Consider the following 27,935-nt stretch of genomic DNA (forward strand, 5'->3'; position numbering starts at 1 on the left):
TGAGACTGCAGGGGAACTGACTTGCAGATGGACTCTTGCATCCCGGAAGTTCCCCTTTTCAGCCCCATAAAATGCCAACCCCCAACCCCACCCCGCACTATGTGTCCAGTCTCCAGTCTCTAGGAGGGACTGGTGTCCTTCATTGTCCTTATTAAATGACAATCTGCGTGGGGTTGGTTTATGTTTTATTTTCAATGTCACCTTCATTAATATAGATCTAATGCCCTTTTTTTTTTTAAAAAAAAAGGGGTGGGGGTGGGGGTGGTTAAACAGGTAAAGGTGCCTGCTGCCAAGCCTCATAACCTGAAGTCTGATCCCCAAGATCTGCGGTGGTAGGAGAGAACCAGCTCTCATTGGGTGTCTTCTGTCTCCTATAGGCGAGCCCTTGCATGTGCCCCGCCCACACAGACACTCATAAAATAAATACAATCTTATAAAAATTAGTCTAAAACAAAACCCTGAGCGAGGAGCAGAGGGTACCACCCGATATACTGATTACAGGTGTATTAAAAACAATCCCTGCTGTCAACAGTTATTTGAAAACCAACAATAACAAAAATATCATTATTTACAACCTTTGACAAGTTTATCAACAGGCTGGGCAGGGCCAGGGAAACAAACGAGCACATGAGCGGCCGCCGCCAGGCGGCGCTCCCTCACCCCGCCTGTCGGAGGTCGGGGTGGGGGGGGGGACTCCCTCCCGGCCGCCCCACCCCCGCCGGCCACCAGGGGGCGCCGCTCGCAGCCCGGGAGCACGGGCGAGCGGCAGAGGCCGGCCCGGCGGCGGCCATGGACCGCTTCGTGTGGACCAGCGGCCTCCTGGAGATCAACGAGACGCTGGTGATCCAGCAGCGCGGGGTGCGCGTCTACGACGGCGAGGAGAAGGTAGGGCGGAGGCCGCCCCGTCCCGCGGACCCTCGTGCTGGGCTCGGCACGGCCTGGTCCTCGGCCCTGGGCTCCCGGCCTCGACCTCGCGGCCCGCCGTGCACGGTGAACCGTGGAGCCGGGGAGCGGGGGACCGGAGGTGGGATGGGGGGACCGGAGCCTGGGACGGCCCAGTTCCGCCTGATCGGGGGCGCGCCCCCGGAACGCCTTCCCCCACTCTCCTGCGGGATGGATGGGTGATGGATTTGTACTGGGCTGAGCCGCGGCCGGTCCCTCGCCCAACAGGATTTCCGAAGGAGGCAGCCGGGTCCAGCCCCAGCTTGCGTTCTGGACTCGTGCAGTAAGCTCTGCCTTGTAGCGCAAGCAGAAATCTTAAGGGATGGGCTTGCAAACGATAAGAGAAATCCCTGATGCAAGGAAGTATTTTGTACACACTGGAAACTCCCCAAGCCTTCCTGTTCTGAATGAAATGCGCGACCTGAGAACGGGGGAATAGAGCTCGCGTTCCCGCAAACACTTTTGCTTTCCAGTTTTCATTTGTCGCGTTCCTCCTTCCTCGCTGTGGGGAAAACGAAGCCTCCCTCTGTGCTTTGATACACTTTTTCCTGGTCCGTGCTTACAGCTGTTGGAGGTGCACGCGACGTTTGACCCAGGTCTCCCGCGTTTCTTAGGGTGGTGTTTTGAGGCTGGATCTTCTCCGCAACCGTTCTTAAACAAAGTTTGATTTAAAGTAGCTCCGATTATTCTAGTTTTGAGTAGTAAATGCAAGCCAGACAAACTTGTCTGTCGGGTTGAGAGAATAACTCACAGGAGAACTGAAGGAAACGGTGGCACAATTTCCTCCCTGGAGCAACAACCTTTCTCATTTCCTCATGCCCATTGATTGACAGGGCAAGTGGGACAATTCTGACAGGAACTTCAAATGCATATCCTAAACTTTGATTTCAACAAGATGAAACAAAAACTGCTCTGATCTAACTGCACTTCCAAGTTAACAAAACATTTGCTTTGAAAACGGGAGATTTCACTTAGCAGCAAAGAGATTCTTAAAATATCATAAACCCAGTTTTGTGTAAATCAGACCAACCAAGACGCTTAAAGTTAGGCTGAATTGCATTCTAGAGGGTACTTGAACTTTGCTTTTTATTGGGACGTTTTTCTTCTTTTTAATTGTGTGTAAGTGTGCGTGTCTACATGCGGGTGTGTGCACAGAAGGGCAGATGTCAGCCTAGGCCGGAGGCGTCAGGTTCCCTGGAGTTGTGAGTTGCTCTGTGGGTGCTGGGTCCCCTTAACGACTGAACCATCTCTTCGGTTCCCCTCCTCCTCTTTTTGAGTCTGGATCTCTCTATGTAGCCCTGGCTGTCCTGGAACTCTCTATGTAGACCAGGCTGGCCTCGAACTCACAATGGCGCGCCTGCCTCTGCCTCCCAGTGCTGGGGTTAAAGGCCTGCACCACCCTGCCTAGCCTTTTACTTCTGACGCAAGAAAACTCGGATCTTGTAAGTCTTTTCTCAGATAAGTCCAAGTATTCTGGTGGAATATTGCACTGTTTAGTTTTTTATCAACCTGGCACAAGCCAGGATCATCTGGGAAGAGGGAACTTCAATTGAGAAAAGGCCTCTATCAGATTTTTCTGTGGTCAGGTCCATGAGGCATTTTCTGGATTAGTAATGATGGATGTGGGAGGGCCCGGCCCATTATGGGCAGTGCTGTCGATGGACCAGGTCCTGAGTTTTATAAAACAGCAAGTTCAGAGACTCATGGAGAGTAAGCCACTAGGAAGCATTCCTCCTTGGTCTCCAATTCAGTTCCTGCCCTGACTTCCTTTCATGATGGATTGTAAACTGTAAACTGAAATACCCCCCTCCCAGTTACTTTTGGTCATGTGTTTCTATGGCAACTAGAGTGGCTACTGAGATTAAAGGTGTGTGTTACCACCACCCGGTCTGTAAGGCTGACCAGTGGGACTGTTTTACTCTCTGATCTTCAGGCAAGCTTTATTTACTAAAATACAAGTGAAATGCCACTACAGTGCTGTTTATCACAGCGATAGAAACCCAAGTTGGCACTGAGAGAAACAATTAATAAATGGGACCTCCTGAAGCGGAAAAACTTCTGTAAAGCAAAGGACACGGTCAACAAGACAAAACGACAGCCTACAGAATGGGAAAAGATCTTCACTAACCCCACATCTGACAGAGGTCTGATCTCCAAAATATACAAAGAACTCAAAAAAATTGGACACTAAAAGATCACATAATCCAATAAAAAAAATGGAGTACAGACCTAAACAGAGAACTCTCAACAGACGAATCTAAAATGGCTGAAAGACACTTAGGGAAATGTTCAACATTCTTAGTCATCAGAGAAATGCAAATCAAAACAACTCTGAGATTTCATCTTACACCTGAAAGAATGGCCAAGATAAAAAACACTGATGACAACTTATGCTGGAGAGGTTGTGGGGAAAAGGGAACACTTCTGCATTGCTGGTAGGAATGCAAGCTGGTACAATCCCTTTGGATGTCAGTGTGGTGATTTCTCAGAAAATTAGGAAACAACCTTCCTCAAGACCCAGTAATACCACTTTTGGTTATATATCCAAAGGATGCTCAATCGTGCCACAAGGACATGTGCTCAACTATATTCATACCAGCTTTGTTTGTCATAGCCAGAACCTGGAAACAACCTAAATGCCCCTCATCCAAAAAAAAATGGATAATGAAAATGTGGTACATTTACACAGTGGAGTATTACACAGCAGAAAAAAATAATGACAGCTTGAATTTTGCAGGCAAATGGATGGAACTAGAAAACATTATTTTGAGTGAGGTAACCCAGACACAGAAAGACAATTATCACATGTACTCACTCATAGGTGGTTTTAAAACACAAAGCAAAGGAGCTGGAGAGATGGCTCAGTGGTTAAGAGCATTGCCTGCTCTTCCAAAGGTCCTGAGTTCAATTCCCAGCAACCACATGGTGGCTCACAACCATCTGTAAAGAGGTCTGACGCCCTCTTCTGGCCTTCAGGCATACAGACAGAATATTGTATGCATAATAAATAAATAAATAAATAAATATTAAAAAAAAAACACAAAGCAAAGAAAGCCAGCCTACAAACCACAATCCCAGAGAACTTAGACAACAATATGGACCCAAAGAGAGACTTACATAGATCTAATCTATGTGGGAAGTAGAAAAAGACAAGATCTTCTGAATAAATTGGGAGCATGGGGACCTTGGGGGAGGGTTGGAGGGTGAAGGGGAGAAGAACGGAGTGGAGCAGAGAAAAATGATTCAACCAAATCTTATTGTATGGCAAATTCTGCTCTCTAGTGTTTAGAGAAATAGAAACTTCATATATACATTTTTAACAGCATTGGAAGGATTTGATTTATTAATCTCTTGAATACTAACTCTAAATTGGTTTATTGTCTAATTTTCAGGAATAATAATCTACGAAATTAAAACTTCAGTCATGCAGACATAGACGCCATCTTTTTCATACTATTATACAATGTATTTTTATTTTTGAGGGGAAATGGAGAAAACAGGGTCTTCTGTAGCCTTAGCTGGCCCCAAACCTTCTGCCTCTACATCCAGAAATGGGCTCACAGATCCCTTGCTTCTTCCTCTCCCTCCCGTTCCCTCACCCTTTCCTGAGATCAGTGAGTGCTTACTGTACACTCATTCAGACCTCTTTGGTACTTACATGAGATGTGTGTACCCACACACATAAAGACCAGTGAGTGCTTACTGTACTCATTTAGACCTTCTCTTTGGTACTTACATGAGATGTGTGTATCCACACATATAAAGCACCTTCTGTTGGAGAATTTCATTCTGTGTAATACATTGCAAATTCCCTTTTTTTCCCATTCGCTCTGTCTTAGCATTCCATGTGTGCTGTACTATAGATACATTTAACTACCTCTGATACCACATGTAGGTTATTTAGAATTTTTTATAGTTCTATAATGGATATATATACATATTATATAATATATGTGTGTAATATAATATATAGACTAAGGTATATAGCATTTCTTTTTAACTATGATAAACCTTGCTCTAAAATGCTTAATAATTTCATATTATATGCTAATTAGGTAAGAAAATCTGTATTATATGTAGTGATATTGATTATTTGTAACAATCTTATCGTTTTAGATAAAATTCGATGCTGGGACACTTCTTCTTAGTACACACCGGCTGATTTGGAGAGACCAGAAAAACAATGTAAGAGACTTCAGCTTTTAGCGTCTAATTCTGGGCTTTGTTTAATTAGTGTGTGAATTGGAACCGAGGGCCTTGACTATGCTGAGTGTGTACTTTAACACTGAATTACACCCCAGCTACCCCCATTCAAGATGTTGTTTGTGTTCTCTTGATTGTTCTTGTTTTGTTTTGAGATAACAACGTTTTACTCTCTAGCCTCTTCTGACCTTGAACTTGAGGTAGACCCGTCTGGCGGCCTCGGACTCAGAGATCCTCAGAGATCTGCCTGCCTCTGCTTCCCCCGGTGGTGAGACGCTTAATTCTTAGGCTTTCAAATACCAGTCAGTCGCTCCTACAGCCTGCCTCAGTGTAGGGGAGGAGTCATTCCCATTCTGAGGGATCCTTAAAAAGACAGAAGCAGGAGTGGTGTGCCACGTGGCAAATCAGGGGCGCTCAGCCGTAGGAATTCGAGAAAGGCCTTGCTCAAGAAGAGACTCCTCAGCCGGGCGGTGGTGGCGCACGCCTTTAATCCCAGCACTCAGGAGGCAGAGGCAGGCGGATCTCTGTGAGTTCGAGGTCAGCCTGCTCTACAAGAGCTAGTTCCAGGATAGGAACCAAAAGCTGTGGAGAAACCCTGTCTCGAAAAACAAAAAAAATAAAAAAAAAAACCAAGAGACTCCTCATTCTGATTTTATAGTTTCTAGATGGATTGAGGTGTATGTATGAGCTGATATCTCTATTCCAAAGAATTTTAACTTTAAAAAAGGTACAGTTGTCAACAGGAAAAACTGTCTAGTGTCTCTCTGTCTCAGTCTGTCTGTCTCTTTCTCTCTCTATATATATATAATTATATATAATAGATATTTTTATTCTTTCAATATAAAGAACAGCAAATGCTCTTAACTGCTGAGCCAACCCTGCACCCCATTTTACTTTTATTTTTTGAGGGTCTTACTGTATAGCTCAGGCTGGCCTTGAACTCCTTATCCTTCTGTCTCGGATTCACTAGTACCAAGATTAGAGAAGTATCACATCTTGGTTTAATTTGATTTATTATCATATTCTGTGTGTCCATGAGTGTGGGCGTACCGCTGTGCACATACAGAGGGCAGCGGATAGCTTGCAGACTTCTCCCTTCCCCCGTGGGATCCCAGGGATGGAACTCTGGTTTAGGTTTTGGGAAGGTGGCTTTTCCCTCTGAGCCATCTTGCCAGTCCTGTGCTTGCCTTTAAACCTCTCCTTATGCTCGCCTATGCACCAAATGGCAGCACAGAGTTTTATTTCAGTTTTCCTTAAGTTTATTAAAGAGATTGGGAGTGTAGCTGTGGTAGAGCCCCTGACAGGCATGTGCCTTCCTGGCCTGGCTAAAGTGAGCAGTTTGGTTAAGGAATACAGTGTTGTTGATGAACAGAGCTCCCCTGCCGCTGGACTGGTCCTCTGACCGTGTACAGAGCTCTCTCCTGTTGCTTTCCTCCCAGGAGTGCTGCATGGCCATTCCTCTGTCCCAGGTTGTGTTCATCGAAGAACAGGCGGCCGGAATTGGGAAGAGGTGAGGCCTAACAATCTTTCTGTTGTTTGTTTGTTTGTTGTTTTGTGTTTTCCAGACAGGGTTTCTCTCTGTAGCCCTGGCTGTTCTGGAACCCGCTCTGGCCTCGAACTCAACAGAGATCCCCTGCCTCTGCCTCCAAGGGCTTAGAATTAAAGGCATGCACCACCACTACCCTGAGTGAGCTCTAAAACCTTTATTCACAAAAAAGTTCTTATCTCCTTCTACTGCCCTAATTAAATCCCCCTGTGCCCATTTGTCTCATTTCCCCCTTCAAATCTGCTGTACCCTGCTATTCAAGCATCTTCTCTATTGCTCCTGCCCCCACTTTGGTCCTTTTCACTCTTTGTTTCTGAGGTTCCTCCAGGATATGTACTCACACTGAAGAACCTAGAGAAGTTAAGGACCTCAGATGAGAGCGAACATGTAACATTTGTCTTTGAGTTTGCGTCACCTCAACCAATACAATATTTTCTAGTTCTGTCTACTTACCTGCAAGGTTCATGTTTTCATTTACCTTTATAGCTAAATAGTATGCCATAGTATATGTGCACCACATTTTCTCCTTTTTTAAAGATTTATTTATTTATTATTTTATTATGTATACAGTGTCGGTCTGCACTTATCCATGCAGGCCAGAAGAGGGCACCAAATCTCATTACAGATGGTTGTGAGCCACCATGTGGTTGCTGGGAATTGAACTCAGGACCTCTGGAAGAGCAGCTAGTGCTCTTAACCTCTGAGCCATCTCTCCAGCCCATGTGTGGCACATTTTCATTATCTGTTTGCTGATTGAAGGACGTGTATGTTGTCTCCATTCCTGCTGTTGTGAACAGAGCAGCAATGAACATGGCCATCTTTGCCATTCTGACTGGAGGAAGATGGAATCTTGAAATTGTTTTGATTGTACTTCTCTAACTGCTAGTGAGAATGAACATTTTTTTTTGAGATATTTCTTCTCTGTGTTCAGATCCCAAACATATTTTTTAAATGGTCATTTGGTTTTCGTTTCTTTGATTCTTTGTTGTTTGGATTCTCTATATCGTGGAGGGTAATCCTCTATCAGATGTATAGCTGACAAAGATTCTCTCCCAGTCTGTGACTTCCTCTCCACATGATTGGTTGATTCTTTAGCTGTGCAGAAACTTTTTAGTCTTCAGTTTTTGGCCTTGATTCCTGAGCAAATGGAGTTTTATTCAGAAAGTCCTTCCCTACACCTGTATCACAGAAGACACTGCCCATGTTTTCTTATAGTGATGTTTCAGTGTTTCACGTTTAGGTCTTTGATCCATTTGGGGTTAGTTTTCATCCAAGGTGATAGATAAGGGTCTAATTTCATTCTCCTGCATGTCAGCATCCATATTTCCCAGCACCATTTGTTGAAGATGTTTTTTCCCTCCAACTTATGTTTTGTGGGGTTTTTTTTTACATTTTTGTCATATTTTAATTGCTGAAGTTTATGTACTCATACTTGGGTCTTCCGTTGTGTCGCATTGGTTTGTGTGTCCATCTGTGTTTTATTACTATGACTCTGAAATGGTAACCTCTCCAGAACCATAGTTTTTGCTCAGTATTTTTGGCTCTCTGAGATCCTTGTGGTTCCATATGATTTTTAGGATACTTTTTTTTTCCTTTTTCTGTTTCAGTTCAGAATGAGATACTGTTTTGGATTTTGATTGCATTGAATCAATAAATAGTTTTTTTTAATATTTAACCAGACTATCATTTATTATAAATAATTAGTACCTGAAGTATTACAATGATAGTACCAAACCAACTAAGAATTCATTCCATAATACATCTTAAAAGAAAAAGAATAGAATTTCCTTTAGTTTCAAGTCAGTTTGGCTTTTAATTCTTGCTCATTGGTAATAAATAGTTTTTAATAAGACAGTCATCTTCACGGTGGTAATTCTACCAATCCATGAGCACTGCCTGTCTTTCCATTTTCTAGTGTCTAGATATGGGGTTTGGGCAGGGTGTGTGGGAGGAGGATCAGGAGGAGTCCCCAGGCTAGACCCTGGTGGAGCAGGTCTGTATGCATTTAACAGTACCGAGGTGCTGCTGAGGACACACACGGATCTCCCTAGGTCAGCGGGGTTTGAGAGTTGTCCTTATCGTCAGGTCTTCTAGATCATGCTGCTGCATGAGCGGCATTTCCAGCAAACGACACTGTAGGATGTTAGTTTTGGCTGAGTTTTTATTAAAATATCAGCCCATTTTACAGGTAACTTGTCACGTGTTTTCAGGTAGGTAAGGTAAACTGCTTTGGCAGACATGATAGCCCCATGTGACTCAGGTGGTGACTCAGTGGATGGGAAGCCTAGGCATAAACCACTCAAAACATTACAAAACTATTCTGAATTCATTTCTAAAAGCCATGCATTTATCTATATAGCCAATGGCATTTAGTTTATATCTTACAAGTTTTATTTTTGCAGGTTTTAGTGATTCTGAATATAAATTAGGAAAGAATGTGTTTTTGAAATTCATTATTTCTCTGTGAATTTCAGAGTGATTGGAAATGTACATGTTTAAAAAATAGTGCTCATTGTAGTGGCACACACTTTCAGTTTCAGCATGTAGGAGGCAGAGGCTGGGGGATCTCTCTGTGTTGGAGGCCAGCCTGGATTACATGGCAAATTCCAGGCTTGCCAGAGCTATACAGTGAGATCCTGCCTCAAAACAATACATAAGTAGTAAGTAAATAAGCAAATGAAAACTTATAGAAACAGAATTAGTGATTTTAAAAATTCACCAACATATTTGCTGTTTCATTAGTGCCAAAATCGTGGTGCATCTGCACCCGGCTCCTTCTAACAAAGAGCCCGGTCCGTTCCAGAGCAGTAAGAACTCCTACATCAAACTCTCCTTCAAAGAGCATGGCCAGATCGAGGTAAGCTCCCTTATGAGTACAGCTGGATTCGAACGTGCATTGTGTGTTAGTATGGTAGGAGACAGTATTGTGATTGAAGGTGTGTGTTGTGTTAATGCGACAGAAGACAGTATTATGATTGAAGGTGTGTGCTGTGTGTTATTATGATCAAAGGTGTGTGTTGTGTTAATACAGTAGAAGACAGTATTATGAAGGTTATAAACCACATTTTTACAAAAACAAAAAACAAAGCAAAACCTTTTTGTTTCGAGCCTTATCGAGTGAAAAGCAGGGGTGTGGTTGCATGGCATCCAAAGCGGGAAGCTGCTAGAGAAGCTGCTAGGGGGTAGTTGATGGGGCATCAGACCGCAGCGTGGGAAGGGATTCAGCTGTTGTCTGAAAGCTCGGCACCAGGCAGCTGATCTCCGTTAGCTCCATAGAGAGAATGGCTCGGGTCCAATAGCCCAGTGTCGTGGTTAGAGGACCGAGTGAGGAAGCCGCTGGACACTTGTTGTTCAGACACATGTGCTGTCTTGTGCAGCACCCCCTGAGTGCTTCTCACACAGTTGTTTCGAAGCCAACTGAAGTGAATTGCTGTCCTAGTTAGGGTGTCTACTGCTGGGAAGAGACACCATGGCCATGGCAACTCCAATAAAGGAAAACCTTTGACTGGGGCTCGCTACAGTTTCCGAGGTTCAGTGCTTATACATCATGGTGGGGAGCATGGTGACATGCAGGCAGACACGGTGCTGGAGGGGAGCATGGGACAGACAGACAGACATGGTGCTGATGGGGAGCATGGTGACATGCAGACAGACATGGTGCTGGAGGGGAGCATGGTGACAGACAGGCAGACACGGTGCTGGTGGGGAGTATGGTGACATGCAGGCAGACATGGTGCTGGAGGGGAGCATGGTGACATGCAGGCAGACACGGTGCTGGTGGGGAGCATGGTGACATGCAGGCAGACATGGTGCTGGAGGGGAGCATGGTGACATGCAGGCAGACATGGTGCTGGAGGGGAGCATGGTGACGACATGGTGCTGGAGGGGAGCATGGTGACATGCAGGCAGACACGGTGCTGGTGGGGAGCATGGTGACATGCAGACAGACATGGTGCTGGAGGAGTAGCTGAGACTCCTACATCTTTTTTTGTTTTGTTTTGATTTTGTTTTTTGTTTTTTGAGACAGGGTTTCTCTGTGGCTTTGGAGCCTGTCCTGGAACTAGCTCTGTAGACCAGGCTGGTCTCGAACTCACAGAGATCCGCCTGCCTCTGCCTCCCGAGTGCTGGGATTAAAGGCGTGCGCCACCACGCCCGGCAGACTCCTACATCTTGCAGGCAGCAGGAAATGGTCTTAGACCCTGGGAGTAGCTTGAGCGTAGGAGACCTCAAAGCCCACTCCCACAGTGACATGCTTCCTCCAACAAGGCCACACCCACTCCAACAAGGCCACACCTCCTATTGGAGTCACTCTCTTTGGGGTCCATTTTCTTTCAAACCACCACACTTGCCAAAGGTGTTTTCACTGGAGTTGGAATACGTTGGATTATTTGTGAGCCTAGCCACATGTTATCTCTAATTTTGTTTTAGCTTTTGTTTTATTTTGTTTTTTTGAGATAGAGTATTATGTGACACATAGTGCCTTGAATTTGTTATCTAGCTGAGGGTAGCCTAGCACTGATCCTCCTGTTGGGATTATAGATGTATACCATTGCGTTTGACTTGTCCCTAATTTTTATCTTGTATTTTAACTAGACAAATTATTCTCTGCTCTTTTTGTGGAGAAATGGTTATGTAATTTTTCCGGACTGTTTGTTTCAGTATAGGCTGACAGCGCTCCACATCTGTAGGATTGCCTAAAGTGCGGGCGTTTGCTGAAGTGGCATTCGTCTGTGGGGAAAGCACTCCATTGTATGTAGAGGCCAGCTCGTGTGTGTGTGTGTGTGTGTGTGTGTGTGTGTGTGTGTGTATGTATGTGTGCGCGCGTGCGCGCTTGGATATATGTTTTGATTTCTTTGTGCTTTCTGAAGCTGATCCTAGAAGACAGACAGCTGTTGCCTTCCTTTGCTGTCTGAGGGGTCTAGTTCTGTTACTGACAACTGAGCAGAACGTTGTACTAAACAGATGTTTTAGTAGTGTGTGTGATGGCTGCCATTTGACTGACTCAAGTCTTTGCATATATGTTACAGTTTTATAGGCGTTTATCAGAGGAAATGACACAGAGAAGGTGGGAGAATGTGCCAGTTTCCCAGTCATTACAAACAAATAAAGGACCCCAGGTATTGTTAAAGCTATTTGTAAGTGCAATATCTTCTTTTCTGTTTGTCTTCTTAAGACAGGGTGACCTAGAATTTTGTGTAGCCTTGCTGGTCCCATTCTTGAAGTGGTCCTCCTGCCTGAGCCTCCCAAGTACTGGGTGTGAGCCACAAGGCCTGCCAATGCACCCTTTTCATTTCTGTACTTAAATACTTTTTAGGAAGACTCTGGGCATGCGGTCATGCACACCTTTAATCTCAGTATTTAGGAGGCAGAAGCAGGAAGATCTCTGTGAGTTTAAGGCCAGTTTGGTCTACATAGTGATTTCTGGGATAGCCAGGACTATATTAGAAAGACCCTGTGTCACTCAGTAGAGGAGCTGGTCTTGGGGTCATAAGAGCAGGAGAGCTGTCCCTGCCCCTCATCAGCTGCAGCACTGGGGAGTGACCCCTGTACCTGTGGCTCACAGGGGTAACACAGTAGAGCTGCTCTTGATGGTGTAGGTGTGGGAGAGCAGACCCTGAGGGCATGAAAACAGGAGAACTGGTCCCTCATTGCTGCCAGCATGAAATAGCTGGGGCAGTGCTGGAGAGCTCACCCTGGTGGTGGGACAGGGGAGAGCAGCTAAACTGACCAACCCTGCCCTGCCCAGGTCCAGAACCAGGCTTATGGCTTGGCCTGCCCCAACATCTGCCCCATCTGTGATCTACTGGAGATGTAAAGGGGCCTGTCCTACAGACCCAAAGCTGCAGGATCTCCACAACACAGGGCAACAAGATATCCAAGAAGAGTCTCAGTGAGGGCCCGGTTTTGATGGTGTAGTAGAAACCAGAGGCCTTGAACCAGACCAGTGACCACTTTCAAGTAAAGATATATGGACAAAGGGGTCTGCTGTGTGGCTCACTGTGTCACACTGCAGCTTCCATGACGAGATTTTTATTTTCTTTTCCTTTTTAAATTTTGTGTTATTGGGGGAGGTTGCAGGGGAAGAGGACAGGTGCAGAGGGACAGGAAATGAATGGGATCAAGATGCAGGATGTGAAGGACACTGAGTAAATACAAAGAAAGTTTTTTTAAAGTGACTTATTAAAAGACATAGTATCTTTTAGTAAAAATAAACCACTATTAGTTATCAGTTGAAAAAAAGAAAGAAAGATCCTGTCTCAAAAAAACCAAAACACAGAAGGGGAAGGAAGAGAGGAAGAGGAAGAAGAAGACAATGACAACAAACTCTCTGTGATCACACACTTGTCAAAAGCAAAACAATAGAGTTCTGCTTTTTTTAAAAAATTTGAATTTTCCTGGGAATTAGTCTGAGTCAGTCATCAGCTGTGGACAGACACTCACATGTGAGGAAATAGCTTGTTAATAACTTGTCAAGTACCAGAATTTTAGCTACAGTTTTGTACATTTGATAGATTATTAATATTTAATATATGATAGATTGCCAAAGAATAAAAAAGAATAAGAAGTTTAATTATAACTAAAATACAGAGAAGCACATGCATGCCGCTGTTTATATTTATTTTCCTTTGCTGTTGAAGGTCATTATGTAGGAACAGAAGGAGACAGATGCTTTGGAAAGGAAGCTGGATGTGATTGTTTGCTGTTTTCTGGGTGGGCTCTTTCCCACCTTTGAAAGTCAGTGTGGCTTACAAAGGGCTTTGTTTCCTTCCGTTTTGTGTATCTTATGATCTAATTGTTTTTTGGTTTTTGTTTTTTCTCTTTTTTTTTCTAGCCAGGAAGAGTAAGAGCTGTAGGGATTGTAGGTATTGAAAGGAAACTCGAAGAAAAAAGAAAAGAAACTGACAAAAACATTTCTGAGGTAATCCCTAAACATCTTCCTACACTGTGACTAGTTACATTCTGGAATTTGGAATTTATTTAGTTTGCCCAAAAATCCATAGTCTCCTGTTTCCTGCGACAGACCTCCTTCACCGTGGCACATTTTGCTCCAGCTTTTTCATATGCTCACACGTACAGAGAGGGCCGGGAATAGAAAGCTGTTCTCTGTTCTTACTATTCCTGTTTCTGAAGGGGGCTGTGATGTTCAAAATAAAGTTCTTTAATTTATGAACTAAACTATGCCATTTCAGGAAATAAATTATTCCCATGGATTCTCACCCTTAGAGACTTCTCCACAGGCATTGTGTTGTGTTAGAGACTGACTTGTTTAGGAAATAGTCCTTGTTCTCCACACGTGGACCTGCGTAAGGAGCTGTGGCTACTGTCATGGTCCCCTCGGTAGGCAGACAAACTGGCACTGTTGGCATGTGAGACATGCCTGGTGACGAGAAAACGCGGTCTCTAGAAGAGACTCATGACAGGGCCCTTGATGTTTGTTGGGATTAGGAAGACCTGTTAGCAGTGGGGAGAAGGGCTGGGAGGCCAGAAGGGTGTGTGGTGTTAGCAGTGTCGGCAAGGTCCAGCAAGAGGACTGGGCTGTGCAAAGGGAAGAAGCACTAGTAGTGAGCAGAAAATTCAGACGTGTGGGAATCGATAATGAGATGAAAACTGGTCCCTGCAGACGAGCACACGCGTCTGGGTTTAAAACAGAACTACAATGAAGTTTGGCTGTGATGTGGATAACAATAGAACTCTCTGTAAGCCAAGGATTTAATAATAGAATGGGTGTGTGCATCTTTCTTGCTATAATTTTTATTTTATATACCTTCCCATACTTTAAGAAACTGTTACTTGCGTTTTGTAATTAATATTTTTAATACTTAAAACATTGTTTTAGCCAGTTCTTTTAAACACTGTGGAATTTCTATTTGTTCTACTATTTGTTCTACATGTGATAAAGGATATATTCTGTGTATACTCAGTGTTTCAGGGTTTTGTTTTTTTTTTGCTGTGAAAATAAAGTGATTTCTCATAGCGTTTTTACTTCAACAAGTGAAATAAATTTATTAACAGCTTGTGTAGTAAATGTAGAAATCTAAATTTGCACGATGTGCCTCTGTTCTAGCTTTGGTGTGTGCTTTAAATGTTAGAATTGACTCAGTTTCATAGCCGGTGCCTGGGGCCTCCACAAAGGCTTCCTGCATCAGCTGGCTCTTGCCGATAAGAACCCAGTGTCTAAGCCTTTGTTTATCTGAGGAAATTCCTGTGAGGTGTGTGCACGTTCCTTTTGTTTTCAGTGTTAGCTTAGTGAGCTGACTATGAGGATCTTACACAGTTATTCTTACACTATTCTTTGAGCTAAAAAAAAAAGGGGGGGGGGTTGCAGGTGGGGGTACTTCCCACAGATTGTCACCGCTGTTGTGTATGTCAGATCACCGTGTGGGTGGAGTTCTTGCTTAACTGACTCTCAAAAAAGAAAAAGAAAATAAGAAAGAAAGAGAAAAAAGGAAGAAAGGAAATATCCATGCACATCGCTTAGTTGAGAAATTCTACAGCAACCTGAAATAATTTATTAGAAATATATGTGATTGAGTTTGAAGAAGTCCTCGAAGTAGACATTTGTTGCAGTGGTTTTACTCGGTGTGTTTGAGAGGCACTGGATGCTTTGTGTGCAGTAAGTACTGCACACAAAACTGTGTCATGGCTTAATATTTCAGATCTATGGCTCAGTTATAATTATGTCCAAAAACTGTATTCCTGCAGCTGGGTATTGTCATTTTTAACCTGGAAGGCATTTTACAATCTTTGTTTGTTGATCTATCAGAAAAAAATTAGTGATATCTCTCTCTCTCTCTCTCTCTGTATGTGTGTATGTGTGTGTGTTAGCCATGGCATAACCTAGAACCTCACCAATGCCAGAAAAACATTCTATTATTGAGCCGTGCCCCAGACTGAGATTTTCTTGTATGTGTTCAAAAACACTAAACAAAAACACTAGATAATCATCTATGGAACGTTTGGTTGTAATTTGTTGAGGAAGTTTGCAGTTTCTTAAAGTAGACTTTTAAAATGAGGTGGATGTGTTGCTTATACAATTAATAGTAAATCAATATTTGTAAAAAAAAATTTTGTTTATTGTTGCTTTAAAACATTTTAGTTCTTTAAAAAGACTGCAATACAAACTTCATTTCTCATTTCAGGCCTTTGAAGACCTTAGCAAGCTAATGATCAAGGTAGGTGTCATGTGTTCCACTCAGATTCAGCCATGATGACCTTGAAAATATATATATATATTAATCCGAGACAAGGTTTCTCCATAGCTTCTTTTTTTTCAATATTTATTTATTTATTATGCATACAATATTCTGTCTGTGTGTATGTCTGCAGGCCAGAAGAGGGCACCAGATCTCATTACAGATGGTTGTGAGCCACCATGTGGTTGCTGGGAATTGAACTCAGGACCTCTGGAAGAGCAGGCAATGCTCTTAACCACTGAGCCATCTCTCCAGCCCCTCTCCATAGCTTCTTTGTCCTTTCTTTTTCAGGCTAAGGAAATGGTGGAGTTATCGAAATCAATCGCTAATAAGATTAAAGAGAAACAAGGTGACGTCACAGAAGATGAGGTAAGGATGCTTTTTTTTTATCTTTGAAGTGGTAGATGCCAGATAGAAAGCAGCAATGTTCTTGTGGTTGACCAGGTCTCTCTCCCTGTGGTTGACCAGTTCTCTCTCCCTCCTACTGAGCTATGCCTGTAGCTTCTCACATTTGCTGCCTTCCAAACTTTTTTTTATTACACTTATTTCCTTATTGGGGTGAGCTGTGCTGCAGCATTCAGGTGGTGGACCACTCAGAAGGACTGATTCTCCCCTTCTACCGTGTACTGAATGCAGATCCTGGGCACTGAGTTCAGATGTTCAGGTGGCAAGTGTAGTTGCGCACTGAGCCATCTCACTGGCCCTGCTTTCTTAGTGTGACATTTTTATTGCTTGCGTGTGAAGTGCTAAGGAGAAATTGGATCATATTCTTTTTCGCTAGTTCTACAAGGGTCAAGATTATTCTGTGTTCTTTCTTACGGTGTAGGAGATAAAGCTATTGAAATATCTAAGGAGTCGCAGAGTAGCTGTTCCATACAAATCTGTGCTGTCTGCCGTGTTAAGTTTGGCCAATCTGGTCAGATCCGTTTTTCCTTTGTGAGTTCTTAGTTGTAGTATTTGGTTAGCATTAAAAATAGCTTAGTTACTGCCTTTCTTTCACATAAAACGTTGAGAATGAACAGCATGAGACTGGGGTAGAAGGATGAGAATAACTAGATTTGTTCAAGGAACAACTAAGACTCTCACCGCTGAAGTCCACAGCATAGAAACACAGTAGAAGACAAGGCTATCTAGAGAAATAACGGTGCCACATTGAGCTTATGATGAAGAGTTTCAAGTGTTGTGCAGAGAAACTGTTTTCTAGTCTGCTGATGCTTTTCCCACCCTCTTACAGACCATCAGGTTTAAGTCCTACTTGCTGAGTATGGGAATAGCCAACCCAGTTACCCGGGAGACCTATGGCTCAGGCACGCAGTACCACATGCAGCTGGCCAAACAGCTGGCTGGAATATTGCAGGCACCGTTAGAGGTAGGTAAATCCAAACCCCTGCTTTCCAAACACTGCTAAATTATTTCCATGTCATCAGAAGTCTCAAGAGCCTAACTGTTTTCATCATGTGGTTGACAGTAAATGACATGGTTTTTTTCTTCCAGGAATATTAAATTGGCTTAAGTACACTTATTAATTATCTTTAATTGTAATCTTCAAAACTACTTCTTATTTCCGTTTCAGATGTTTGTACTTCATTAAGTCTGTTTGATGAGACTTTTTTTCTGATTTCAAAGGCTCTTTCCTTTTATAAACATATTTCTCTCTAGTCTGTGTTTTTGTTTGTTTTTAAAACATGAACTCATTTTGTAGCCCAGGCTGGCCTTGAACTCACCATTCTCCTGCCTCTGCCTCTCTAAGGGCTGGGATTATAGACATGAACCACCATATCTGGCTATGTTTAGGTTTTATTGTTTTGGTTTTTTTTGTTGTTGTTTCTTTGTTTGGGATTTGGGTTTTGTTTGTTTGTTTTATATAGGATCTTTCTACTCGGCCCTGACTGTCACGGAGCTCACTGTGCAGACCAGGTTGGCCTTGAGAGATCCACCTGCCTCTACTTCCTGAGTTCTGGCTTTAAAGGCGCGTACCACCGTGCCTGGCCCCATATCTAGTCTTTATAGTTCCTGCTAATAGTTTTGTAGTATACTTCCATAGAGCACTTTTTTTGGTGTATTTTAAATATATGCTAAACTAAGTGCAAATCACTGTGTGTCCATTACCTATCTTCATCAGTAAATTATTTTAAAGCTGATCATCTTGTATGTAAATATTCTAATACCTATAATGATACTAGACTAATTTAAACACAGCTACAGTATCAGTATCACTCACTGTCTCCCTAAAACACTAGAAACCTTTAATGTCAAATGTCTGGTCTGTGTTCATATGTTTAGTTTTTAGTTTTCTGTGCTGATGGTCAAACATAGGAATTTACATATCCGCCTAAGCTGCAACTCCAGCCCCAAGTTGTGTTTTGTTTCGTTTTTATTTAATTCCAACTTCTCCGGGGAGAAACTGGTAATTTACCCTACAGCGTATAGTTTGACTGACTCCATGGTATTAACATGTTTCTCATTCTACACGTTCTCTGTCAATTGTTATAAATAGCAGCTTTTTATAACAAGAATATTTTATAGGGGATGTTGTACATTTCTGTCAGTAGGTATGTAGTATCTGTCTATCTGTCTGTCTACACACACATATACGTAGCTAGATACATAGTTAGCAGCCCTTGACGGTCATTACTATATAATGTTATTATTTCATTAGGGCTTGCAAAATTATGGTATCACTTGTTTCTATACTTTCTTCCTTTACTAACAGAAATTAGTTAAAACATTAAATAAACATAAAAATTTGTTACCGTTTAGTGAGCCTTCCTCTAAGAGGCTTCAAGCCACCATGGCGCATGGCCCCAGTGCCCTCAGCCTTCTCCTCAGCTCTGCTGCTGAAGAGTCGGAGCAGGTCTCCAGAGCTCTGCCGTGGCTCCCGTGCACTTGCCAGTAAGGGGAGCAGCTCCAGGCTTATTTGTGGCACCAGTTTCCTGAGTTTGATCCCGGACTGATATGCAGAGTTTATCAAGGCTCTGGTCCCTCTTACGTGGTTTTGCCTCATCCCACCTTCCTGAATTAACCAAGGTGATACCTGTTGAAGCTTGCCCTGTGGTGACGCAGGCTGCCAGCGGTACTCTGGCCTCTTGCTTCCAGGGCTTGCGGATGTGGCTGTGTCACACATGGCCCCTGAGTTCTCCAGTCTTTCTCAGTCTGAATCACGTCTGCAGTCAGGAGACTAAGGACAGTTTGGAAGCTTGGTGCAGCTGCCCGCTTTTCATCTATACGATGTTGAAGTCCATTTGTAGAATTCGAGTGTTATAGTAGGAGCAGCGAGGCTGTGTCCCCGGCACCCGGCCGCTCACATGGCTAGCTTATGCCCCGAAATAACTACACGGAAACTGTATTCTTTTAAACACTGCCTGACCCATTAGTTTCAGTTTCTTATTGGCTAGCTCTTACATATCGATCTAACCCATTTTTATTAATCTGTGTAGCCCACAAGCCGGCTTACCAGGAATGATCTTAACCTGCATCTGTCTGGAGTGGGAGAATCATGGCGACCCATTGACTCAGCGTCTTTCTCCCAGCATTCTGTTCTGTTTACTCCTCCCACCTATGATTTAACCTATGAGGCCAAGCAGTTTCTTTATTACTTAACCAATGACCTTCCTCCATCATTCGAGGCATTGCGGAGGATGTGAATAGGCTCTCTTGTGTATAAATACAACTTTTTAGGAAAAAGCAATGTAATTTGTGATTTCACTCAGATTATGATTTCTGTTAAGAAATGATAAATACTTGTTGTTTTTTGTTTCTCCCATTTTAACAGGAACGTGGGGGAATAATGTCACTCACAGAGGTGTACTGTTTGGTGAACCGAGCTCGAGGGATGGAGGTAAGAACGCATGTTTCCATGGTCCCCCTCTAGTGAGCACATATTGATTGTGAACCTCAAAGCTGTTTTCAGAAGCAGCGTGATGAGAGAAACGGGATTGGCCTGGGGCTGAGTGACTTTGAGTGGTGCACTTCACTGCCTTGGAACTCAGTTGTTTTTTTTTTTTGAAGTTTTATAATTATATTTATGTACAGAAAACTCAGCAGTACATTTAACCCAGTTTAGTGGCGAGTTCTATGGCCTTTGCCTTTTCCAGCTTGGCAATTCGAGCCACAGATTTAGGACCCAGGACGTTGCCTCCCCAGTGGCGGCGGATCTCATCATATCTGTCGTTGTAATTGGTCCTAATAGCTTCCACCAGCTTGGCCAGAGCACCCTTGTCTTCGAGTTAACCTGTGTGAAGGCAACAGTGGTGCACTTCTTCCTATGGACCAGCCGCCCCAGCCTGGCCGTTCCCTTGATGATGCAGTAGGGGACCCCCATCTTGCGTCACAGAGCAGGCAGGGGTCTACGTCTATGTCATGGGCAATCACCACCAGCTGAGCCTTCTTGTTCTCTACCAAGGCGGTGACTGTATTGACACCCGCTCGAAGGACAGGTGGTCTCTTAGTCGGGACATCCCCTTTGCCGGCAGCTTTCTTCTCAGCACGGGCCAGCAGCCTCTGCTTCTTTTCCCGCTTGGTCTCTGGCCTGTACTTGTGGGCAGGTTTAAGCAACTGGGTAGCTGTTTGCGGGTCCAGGGCCTGGGTGAACTGGTTAATGGCAGGAGAAACTTTGAGCCACTTATAGAGGATGGCCCTCTGCCGCTGCAGCCTAATGTAGCGGGGCCATTTGACGAAGCACGTGAGATCTCTCTTGGGCTGGATGTCCTGCCCAATGCCAAAGTTCTTAGGCCTCTTCTCAAACAAAGGATTCACCACCTTCTTCGCCTCCTGCTTCTTCACGACGGTGGGGGCCGGGGCCACCTTCTTCCCCTTGGCCTTCTTTCCCTTGGGTATCTTGCCTGGCTGGAGGAGAGAGTGGAACTCAGTTTTGTCACCTTAAAAGTAAAGGTTTGCAGTGAGCGATGCCTGCCAGCGCTGAGGTCTGTGTACTGCAATGAGTGGAAGGTTTTCCTCTGCAGTATTTAACTCTTGCAGGCTCAGCTGGACTCAGATTTCTTTGTAGATAGCGCAGAGACAACTTCTCCTTACTCCTTTGGCTGAGTATCAGTAGGAGCTGTTCTTTAGGCCCTATGCCCAGTCACACCCGGTGCGTGGCCTCTGAGACTCTTTCCTGGTTCTCTTGGTGCCCCAGCAGTCCAGTGCAGCTTGGGTAAGCTGCCACTTCCATATGGCTCACCAAGTCCTGGAGTGCAGCCCCGTCCTGTCATCGATGAGGCGAGCACCAGCTGTTAGCTCACTTAGCCTCTCCTGCTTTACCGCCCTCACCTTCAGGTAACTTGGGAATGAGGAAATTGAGAGGTAGATCAGATGACTTGACTGAGGTCACCTAGAGATGGTGGATTGACAAGTGTTGTACTTAGGCTCAGCTGGCTCTGGAGCCATCCCACTTGACTCAGAGCTATGCTTGTGTCTACCACGGCGCAGATTTATTCAGGCTGCACTATCTAGAACGGAAGCCACTAGTAGCTACACGTAGCAGTCTGAATTTATAAAACAAGTATAAGATAAACAAAGGTCAGTATCCATGTCAGTATCTCGGAAAACGTTTTTGTTGTTACTATTTATTACAGCGCTGGAGCTTGAGCCCAGGGCCTTCTACACGGGCAAGAACTCCACTCCTCAGCCGCATTCCCAGCTCCTTTCCTTTTCTCTTTCTCTGTGGGTACTGGAGGTTGTGAGGTCATGCAGTGACCTGCACTGTGTTTCTATTGGGCATAACTGCCAATAGCTGACTTTGGCTTCTTTGCTTATTCTTTTGTCCTTGAAATTGAGTGACCTATAGTACTTGATGAATAGCATTTTCTTCTACTTTATAAAAGTTTTTAAACTTTATTATTAAAAAAACTTGGAAATAAAAATGTCACATACCAAAACTAACCAGACCCAAAGTCTGTACAACTCAACAAATGCCTTTATAGTTAGAAATGGCATGGAAGCTATGAGGCTTCACATTAAATTTACACTTTCAGAATCATGTTTTATATACTTATCTACCATCAAAACCAAAAATTTTATGACAAAATAATAGCTAGAAAAATAGCTTTTTTAAAAATCTTCTTGCATACTTTGTGTCCATCCCCGACATTTAGTTCTTCAGCCCCTGGTGTTTAGCCTTTTTGTTCTCTTTCTGTTACATACTGTACCCACGTGTACATTTCTTTGCACACACACATACACACTCACACACACACTCACATTCACACATTATTGGCTAGTCTCCACATGTCAGAGAGAACATGAAGTGTTTTTTCTTGAGAATATATGACTTCAATTAATATTATACATTTTAAGATTATCCATTCTCTGTAAGTTTTGACTTTATTTTTCTTTAGAGCTGAGTAGCATTCCATATATGTGGGTGTATACAATATATATAAAATTTCATTATACATTCATCTGTTGATGGACAGTTAGGTCGAGTCCAGTTCTTTGCTCTAGTGAATAAAGCAGCAATAAACAGAGGGATGCAGATCTCTGTAGGGTACGGAGCTCTCTGGGTCATATGCCGTTGACTTCTTATTCTGTTTTAGTGGTTATTACAGTTCTATAGACCCATTCTATTGCTTTGCAGTGTTAACTGGGTTTTTTTTTTCCTCGTTAGTTGCTCTCACCAGAAGATTTAGTGAATGCATGCAAGATGCTGGAGGCACTGAAATTGCCTGTCAGGTAAAGAAATCTCCACAGGAAGTTTGTCAACTGGAGCTATGATTCTGCCTAGAGGAGACCCGAAAGCCCATCCAAGCCTGCTACTGTGCATGGCAAGCCAGATGATGCCCTCTTGAGGCTATGCCATGTGTGACCTGAATTCCTCATTCCCCCGCCCCCCAATACTGCAAGCACCTTCTGCCCTCCGGCCTTCATCTTATCGGGGATGGGTGTGTCCCAGTACAGATCATATTCAGACTTGTGATTTTCCAGAGGAAACTCAGAAGAATTCACCTCTGAACCTCCCGTAGTGCACGTGTTCAACTCGGAACTGCATTCTCCTTATCCTTGGGCTAAAAGCACCCTGAACCGGAAAAAAACTTTATCATGTAGATTGTGGCCTGTAGTTTTATTGTTTGTTAATTCTTGAGTTCTTTAATTTTGTTATAGTTACATGTAGTTATTATGGCTTAAACACTGTCCTCAGGCCTGGGCATTAAGTAAAGTCGACTGTGGCTTGCTTCTCCTTTGTGGTTGAACATCTTAGAAATGCCCACACTGTTCTCACATCTGTGTTTTCCAGGCTTCGGGTTTTTGACAGTGGTGTCATGGTAATTGAGCTTCAAACCCACAAAGAAGAGGAGATGGTGGCCTCAGCCCTGGAGACAGTATGTAAATCCCGTTTCCGTCAGTCCTTAGAGCTTGCCACAAAGACCCAAATGCATAGCGACTTAAGAAGCAGGATTCACTGTTGGATTTAGCTAGAAAGCCATTCACAGGATCAGTGCTTTGTGGTAGACAGTGATGTTTTCATTCAACCAGTACCCGTGGTAAAAGTTTTTGAAGTATTTGTCTCCCTTGACATCTTAATGAGGTGCTTGCTTTCCTGCTGCAGCTCAGCGGTAGGAACAGGTTTTCAAGTCACATCCTTACTGGACCTGATTAGAACTCTGTGGGCCCCTTCCCAGAGCCTGTGACACAGAGTTTGCTGTGCTCTGGGCTTTCATACAGTGCCTTCTTCCATGAACAGCTTCGTGTTGGTATGTAGCCTGTGCTCTGCCTGTTCTGAGCTCATCAACTTTCCTAGACTTGAGCTCCATAGATTCAGGTCTGCTGGACTAGAGGGCTGAGCAGTGGTTCAGAACACGTGCCCTCGCAGAGGACCTAGGAGCCTTCTAGGAACCTTCATGGTAATTCACAACCATCTGTAGCTCCAGTTCTGGGAGATCCCACCCCTCTTGATCCCTGTGGGCACCGGGCATCTCTGCACATAAAGATAAACCTAGAAACAGGAAGGTCTAGTTTTATAGTGACTACTTAGATTTTAGCAGAAAACCCAGTAAAGCATTTCCTTCCTGCACTGGTATGCATTCCTCTAAGTGTATTGAAATAATTATGGTTGTTGGTGTTTTGTTTTGTCTTGTTTGTTTTCTGCTGTGTGTTATCACTAGGTTTCAGAAAGGGGATCTTTAACATCAGAAGAGTTTGCCAAACTTGTGGGGATGTCTGTCCTCCTAGCTAAAGAAAGGTATGTAAGCCCTCGCCCCTCACTGTGGTGTGTGGTATGTTTCTGGATGAGCAGGTCATTGTGGGGTTTCTCTTCTTTGTTCCCAGGCTGCTTCTCGCCGAGAAGATGGGCCATCTTTGCCGAGATGACTCTGTGGAAGGCTTGCGGTTTTACCCAAATTTATTTATGACACAGAACTAAGAATTTTGTATCTGATAGACCTTTTGTCAATACACTTGGCATCGTGCCGAGGTCATATGACATTGAGTTAAGCGATGAACATAAATAAACCAAGAATTTGTTAGAACTTCACAGTATAATATAAAACTCTTACTCTTTCCCTAAAATTATGGTCTCAGAAGTGTATTTACATATAGGAAAAGACAGAACAATGAATGGATATGCATTTAAAGTCATGCTGTACTTGTGTAGAACTCTTGGGATTTAACTTGAAATATGGTGGATTTTAATTTGATCCTTGAATTTAGATCCTCAAGGGGAGAAGAAGTAAAGTTGCATGTTTGGATCCATGAGGTAATCATTTTTCTGTGACTAAACTTCACCAGATTGTGAATGTTTTTCTCTGCATCTGACATGCCCATCTTGGGCATTCATGAAGGAAGCAATAGCTACACTGTAGTTCAGGAACCAATAGCACTGGAATAAAAGGTCAGATTGCAGAGTGCCTACCAGGCTCTTCCTCGGGGCTTGGGAAGCAGACCTAGGTGTATCTCTCCCAGGTCAGATAAAACACCTTTAATAAAGGAGAGGGCTAGGGTCTAGCTTACTTGGCGAGCATTTGCCTAGAATGCAGAGGCCTTTGATTTCAGACCGACCACCCCAATAATGGGGGGGGGGAGAGAGAAAGTGATATGCACTTACTCCTCAGATTCTTTGTAGTTTTTAAGTGATAATTTCATGACTGGCATTTTTAAAGACTCCAGCAGTATGATTTTGTTTAAGAAATGTGGATTTGGAAATTGAACTAAAGAGCTATATAGACACACCCAGAGCTGTAATTACAAGTCTGCGAGCTGGGCAGTTCTGGAAGGGCATTAACTGCACAGGACCTTAAGTGCTCTACATATGGAAGCCAAGGGTGTGAAACAGGAAATGGGAAGGTTGGCAGATCTCCTTTCTCCTCACAAGGAGTCTCAACGCTCGACTAGAGACATTCCTATCGTAGTCCAGCCATTTGCCCTTCTTCACGCCCCAAGCATCAGAGAGAAAGGAAAGTTTTTGATAGCAAAAACTGGTGTTATCATCTCTAGATGGCCAGAGTTAAGTAGGTTGCCTGACTTCATATGGGTTGCACGTTGGCATTACCTCAGACTCAGGGAGTCAGTCCTTTTTGAAGCTTAGCTGGAAGAGGAAGGGGAGTGACAGTGTCGCCCGGGAGCTACAGGGAGGGGTGCCCAGGCACACAGTCGCACAGTCGCTTGAGGGTACCTTGTGGATGAGGTGGAGGCCACTGCAGATGGCTGTGGAGAAGTGCCAGTGTCCTGATCCCCTCCTGGGAAGTGACTGCCCATTGCTTCTGTCCTGCAGTGTTAATGAGAACGCTGCAGCCAAGCCAGCCTCCTTCAGTGTTGTTTTCAAACCTGTCACTTATTTTCAAGTATGGTGACATCTCCCCTAATCACCTCGTTGTTTATCTCAGGTTTACTTTATGGTTAATTCAGTGTTGGCTACCAAATCGTCTAGGGATTGTTTAGACCATTGTGTCTGTTAGTATGTCTCACCGCTATCTCGACTGCACGTAGTCTGTCACGTGACTCTGGCAGACCACACACACACACACACACACACTCCTTATCTGACTGAGGGTCTTTAAGTCAGCAGGTTACTGATCATCAGCCCTACCACTTGGGTTGGTTGTAAGGTTATTAGGTTATAGGAGCTGCTGAATCCAGCTCTAATGGTTTGGATTCATCACAACAAACACATAATGCATTTGTTTATTCAGTGTGACACCCGATTAACAAAAATGGAGCAATCTGATTTGTAGAATGTGAATGAAAGATGAAAAATGACATAAATATACTTTGAAAAAGTCACATTAACTAAAAAAAAAAAATATTTGATTTTTTTTTCAATCACTGTTTCTAGACCGTAGTTTATCTGTTTGACTTTTTTTCTTGCCAAATGTGTTGTTCTGGTCCTTTTGTTACAGGCTGTGTTTAAATACAAACCAATCAAACCTAGGTGCAAAAATGTTCTGCTTTGGTGCTCATCACTGTAATTTTTGTTCTCACGTCGCTCTTAGGAGAATGAGTCTCTTTGTAAATTTATAATGGAATAGTTTAGTTATGTAAAGAAAAATAATTTACATTATGTAATCAAAGGCCGTTTCCAGGGTTAGATGATCGGTGTTAATGTAGATAGAGTCAAATTATTGTGAAACTTTAAACTAATTTTCTTAACTTGGTGTTCTTTTTAAAATTCTCTGTAAAATACATGAAAATGATAAATGTTTAGTCACACTAAGCCAGTATGAGAATTTTTCTAGCTTATAAAGCATTGCTTATGAGTTGTCTTTGAAGTTTTGTAATTTTGTTATCTTAAAAAGTGGGAAACAAGTCATGAGCTATGATTCAGATCTCATAAGGCCAGCTGTGTACATTCACGTGGGTGGGTTACCACATGTGCCCGGTCACTAGACTGAGCTGACCAGTTTCACACACACACCATGTTTGGGAAGGTTATCTTTTGCCCAACTCTGCGTCTCCATCTCGGTACAGTGGAGTCACATCTTGTCAGGAGGCTAGGTTTTTAAAACTTTGTCTGAGGTAAAAATAAAGCATGCTCAAAACAACCCTTGAAAAGTCTCTAAATGACGGATGGAGTTCCTCCTGCGGTCCTGCATTGTGAGTCCCTGGGGAATGTATGGAGGTATAGATCTATTCTGCATACAGTAAACATGGTCTGTGATGATGCACATGCCAACAGTGGACTTTTAACAATACTCACACTGTTGGAATGTGTGCTTTGCCCTTCTTGCCAGGAGATACAGTTGGATTTATGTAAGTTTGTTACAAATCCTTCCTTTTAGGATTGACCTGGAGGGCAAGCTTAACAAGGACTTTTTTTCTGGCTTGTTCATGGATCTATTCTCCAGAGTCTAGAACAAGGTTTGGCACACAGTAAGCATTCAGTAAATATTTACTGAATAAATTGTGTCTATCTAACTATCTGTCTATCCATCCGTCCATCCATCCATCTATGTAACACACACACACATACTTATTGATAACTAGGCTTCACTTCACCTTACTTAAACTCTCATTCAGTTTAATTAAAAAGACTTTTCTAGAATACATAGGGATTTTACTTAAGAAACTCTGAGAAGAATGTAACATCTTAGGAAAACAGCAGTGGAAACAACTCTCACCGAAGGCAGGGATCACAGGAGTGAACATCACACCTGATTGAAGGAACCGTCTAAACTGTCTGTAGTTTCTATTTTTATTAGCCCTATGAGAACTCCATACACTATATTTTGTGCTCCCAGATCCATCTGCTCCCCTCCTTCACTGCCCACTCATACTTCTCTCTTAAAACCCATGAAGTAGTTTCTGCTCCCCATATTGTGGGCCATAAGGGGCCACGCCCTAAAGGAAAACTGAGTCCTCCCAGAAGCTGTAGGTTGCCAACAGCTTCCTAGCAGGGGCGGGATTTTCATGTCCATTTCCCTGCTGAGGGTTGGCTTGAGCTTGTGAGGTCTGGTGCATACCGACTCAACTGACGTGGATTCCTGTGTGGACTAACTACCCTGCTGTCTCCAGAGATCACTGTCCTTCTAGTCATCCACTGCCTCCGACTCTTACAGTCTTCCAGCCGCCCTCTGCTGTGATCCCACACAGTCTTGGGAGGAGAAGATGTCATGTTTAGGCTG

The 27,935-nt window shown here is 43.5% G+C and overlaps 1 protein-coding gene across 2 annotated transcripts; it reads left to right on the forward strand.

Moving 5' to 3' along the window:
- The first annotated feature begins 721 nt into the window (after nt 1-721).
- Nucleotides 722-27,228, forward strand: Vps36 (vacuolar protein sorting 36 homolog). Of its 2 annotated transcripts, XM_075986304.1 has the most exons (14): nt 722-885; nt 5,059-5,127; nt 6,585-6,655; nt 9,434-9,548; nt 11,719-11,808; nt 13,524-13,610; nt 15,832-15,864; nt 16,177-16,254; nt 17,120-17,254; nt 19,658-19,723; nt 22,490-22,554; nt 23,117-23,201; nt 23,985-24,061; nt 24,148-27,228. In XM_075986304.1, exons 1-14 carry the CDS (start codon nt 790-792, stop codon nt 24,239-24,241), a joined length of 1,161 nt encoding a protein of 386 aa, XP_075842419.1. In that variant the 5' UTR covers nt 722-789; the 3' UTR covers nt 24,242-27,228. The 2 variants fall into 2 exon arrangements, with proteins under 2 accessions (XP_075842419.1, XP_075842420.1); XM_075986305.1 differs by lacking the exon at nt 15,832-15,864 and having other exon boundaries at nt 24,148-26,855.
- Nucleotides 27,229-27,935: the final 707 nt, after the last annotated feature.

This window comes from Microtus pennsylvanicus, chromosome 9, assembly GCF_037038515.1.
Source record: "Microtus pennsylvanicus isolate mMicPen1 chromosome 9, mMicPen1.hap1, whole genome shotgun sequence".
Classification (NCBI taxonomy): Eukaryota; Metazoa; Chordata; class Mammalia; order Rodentia; family Cricetidae; genus Microtus; species Microtus pennsylvanicus.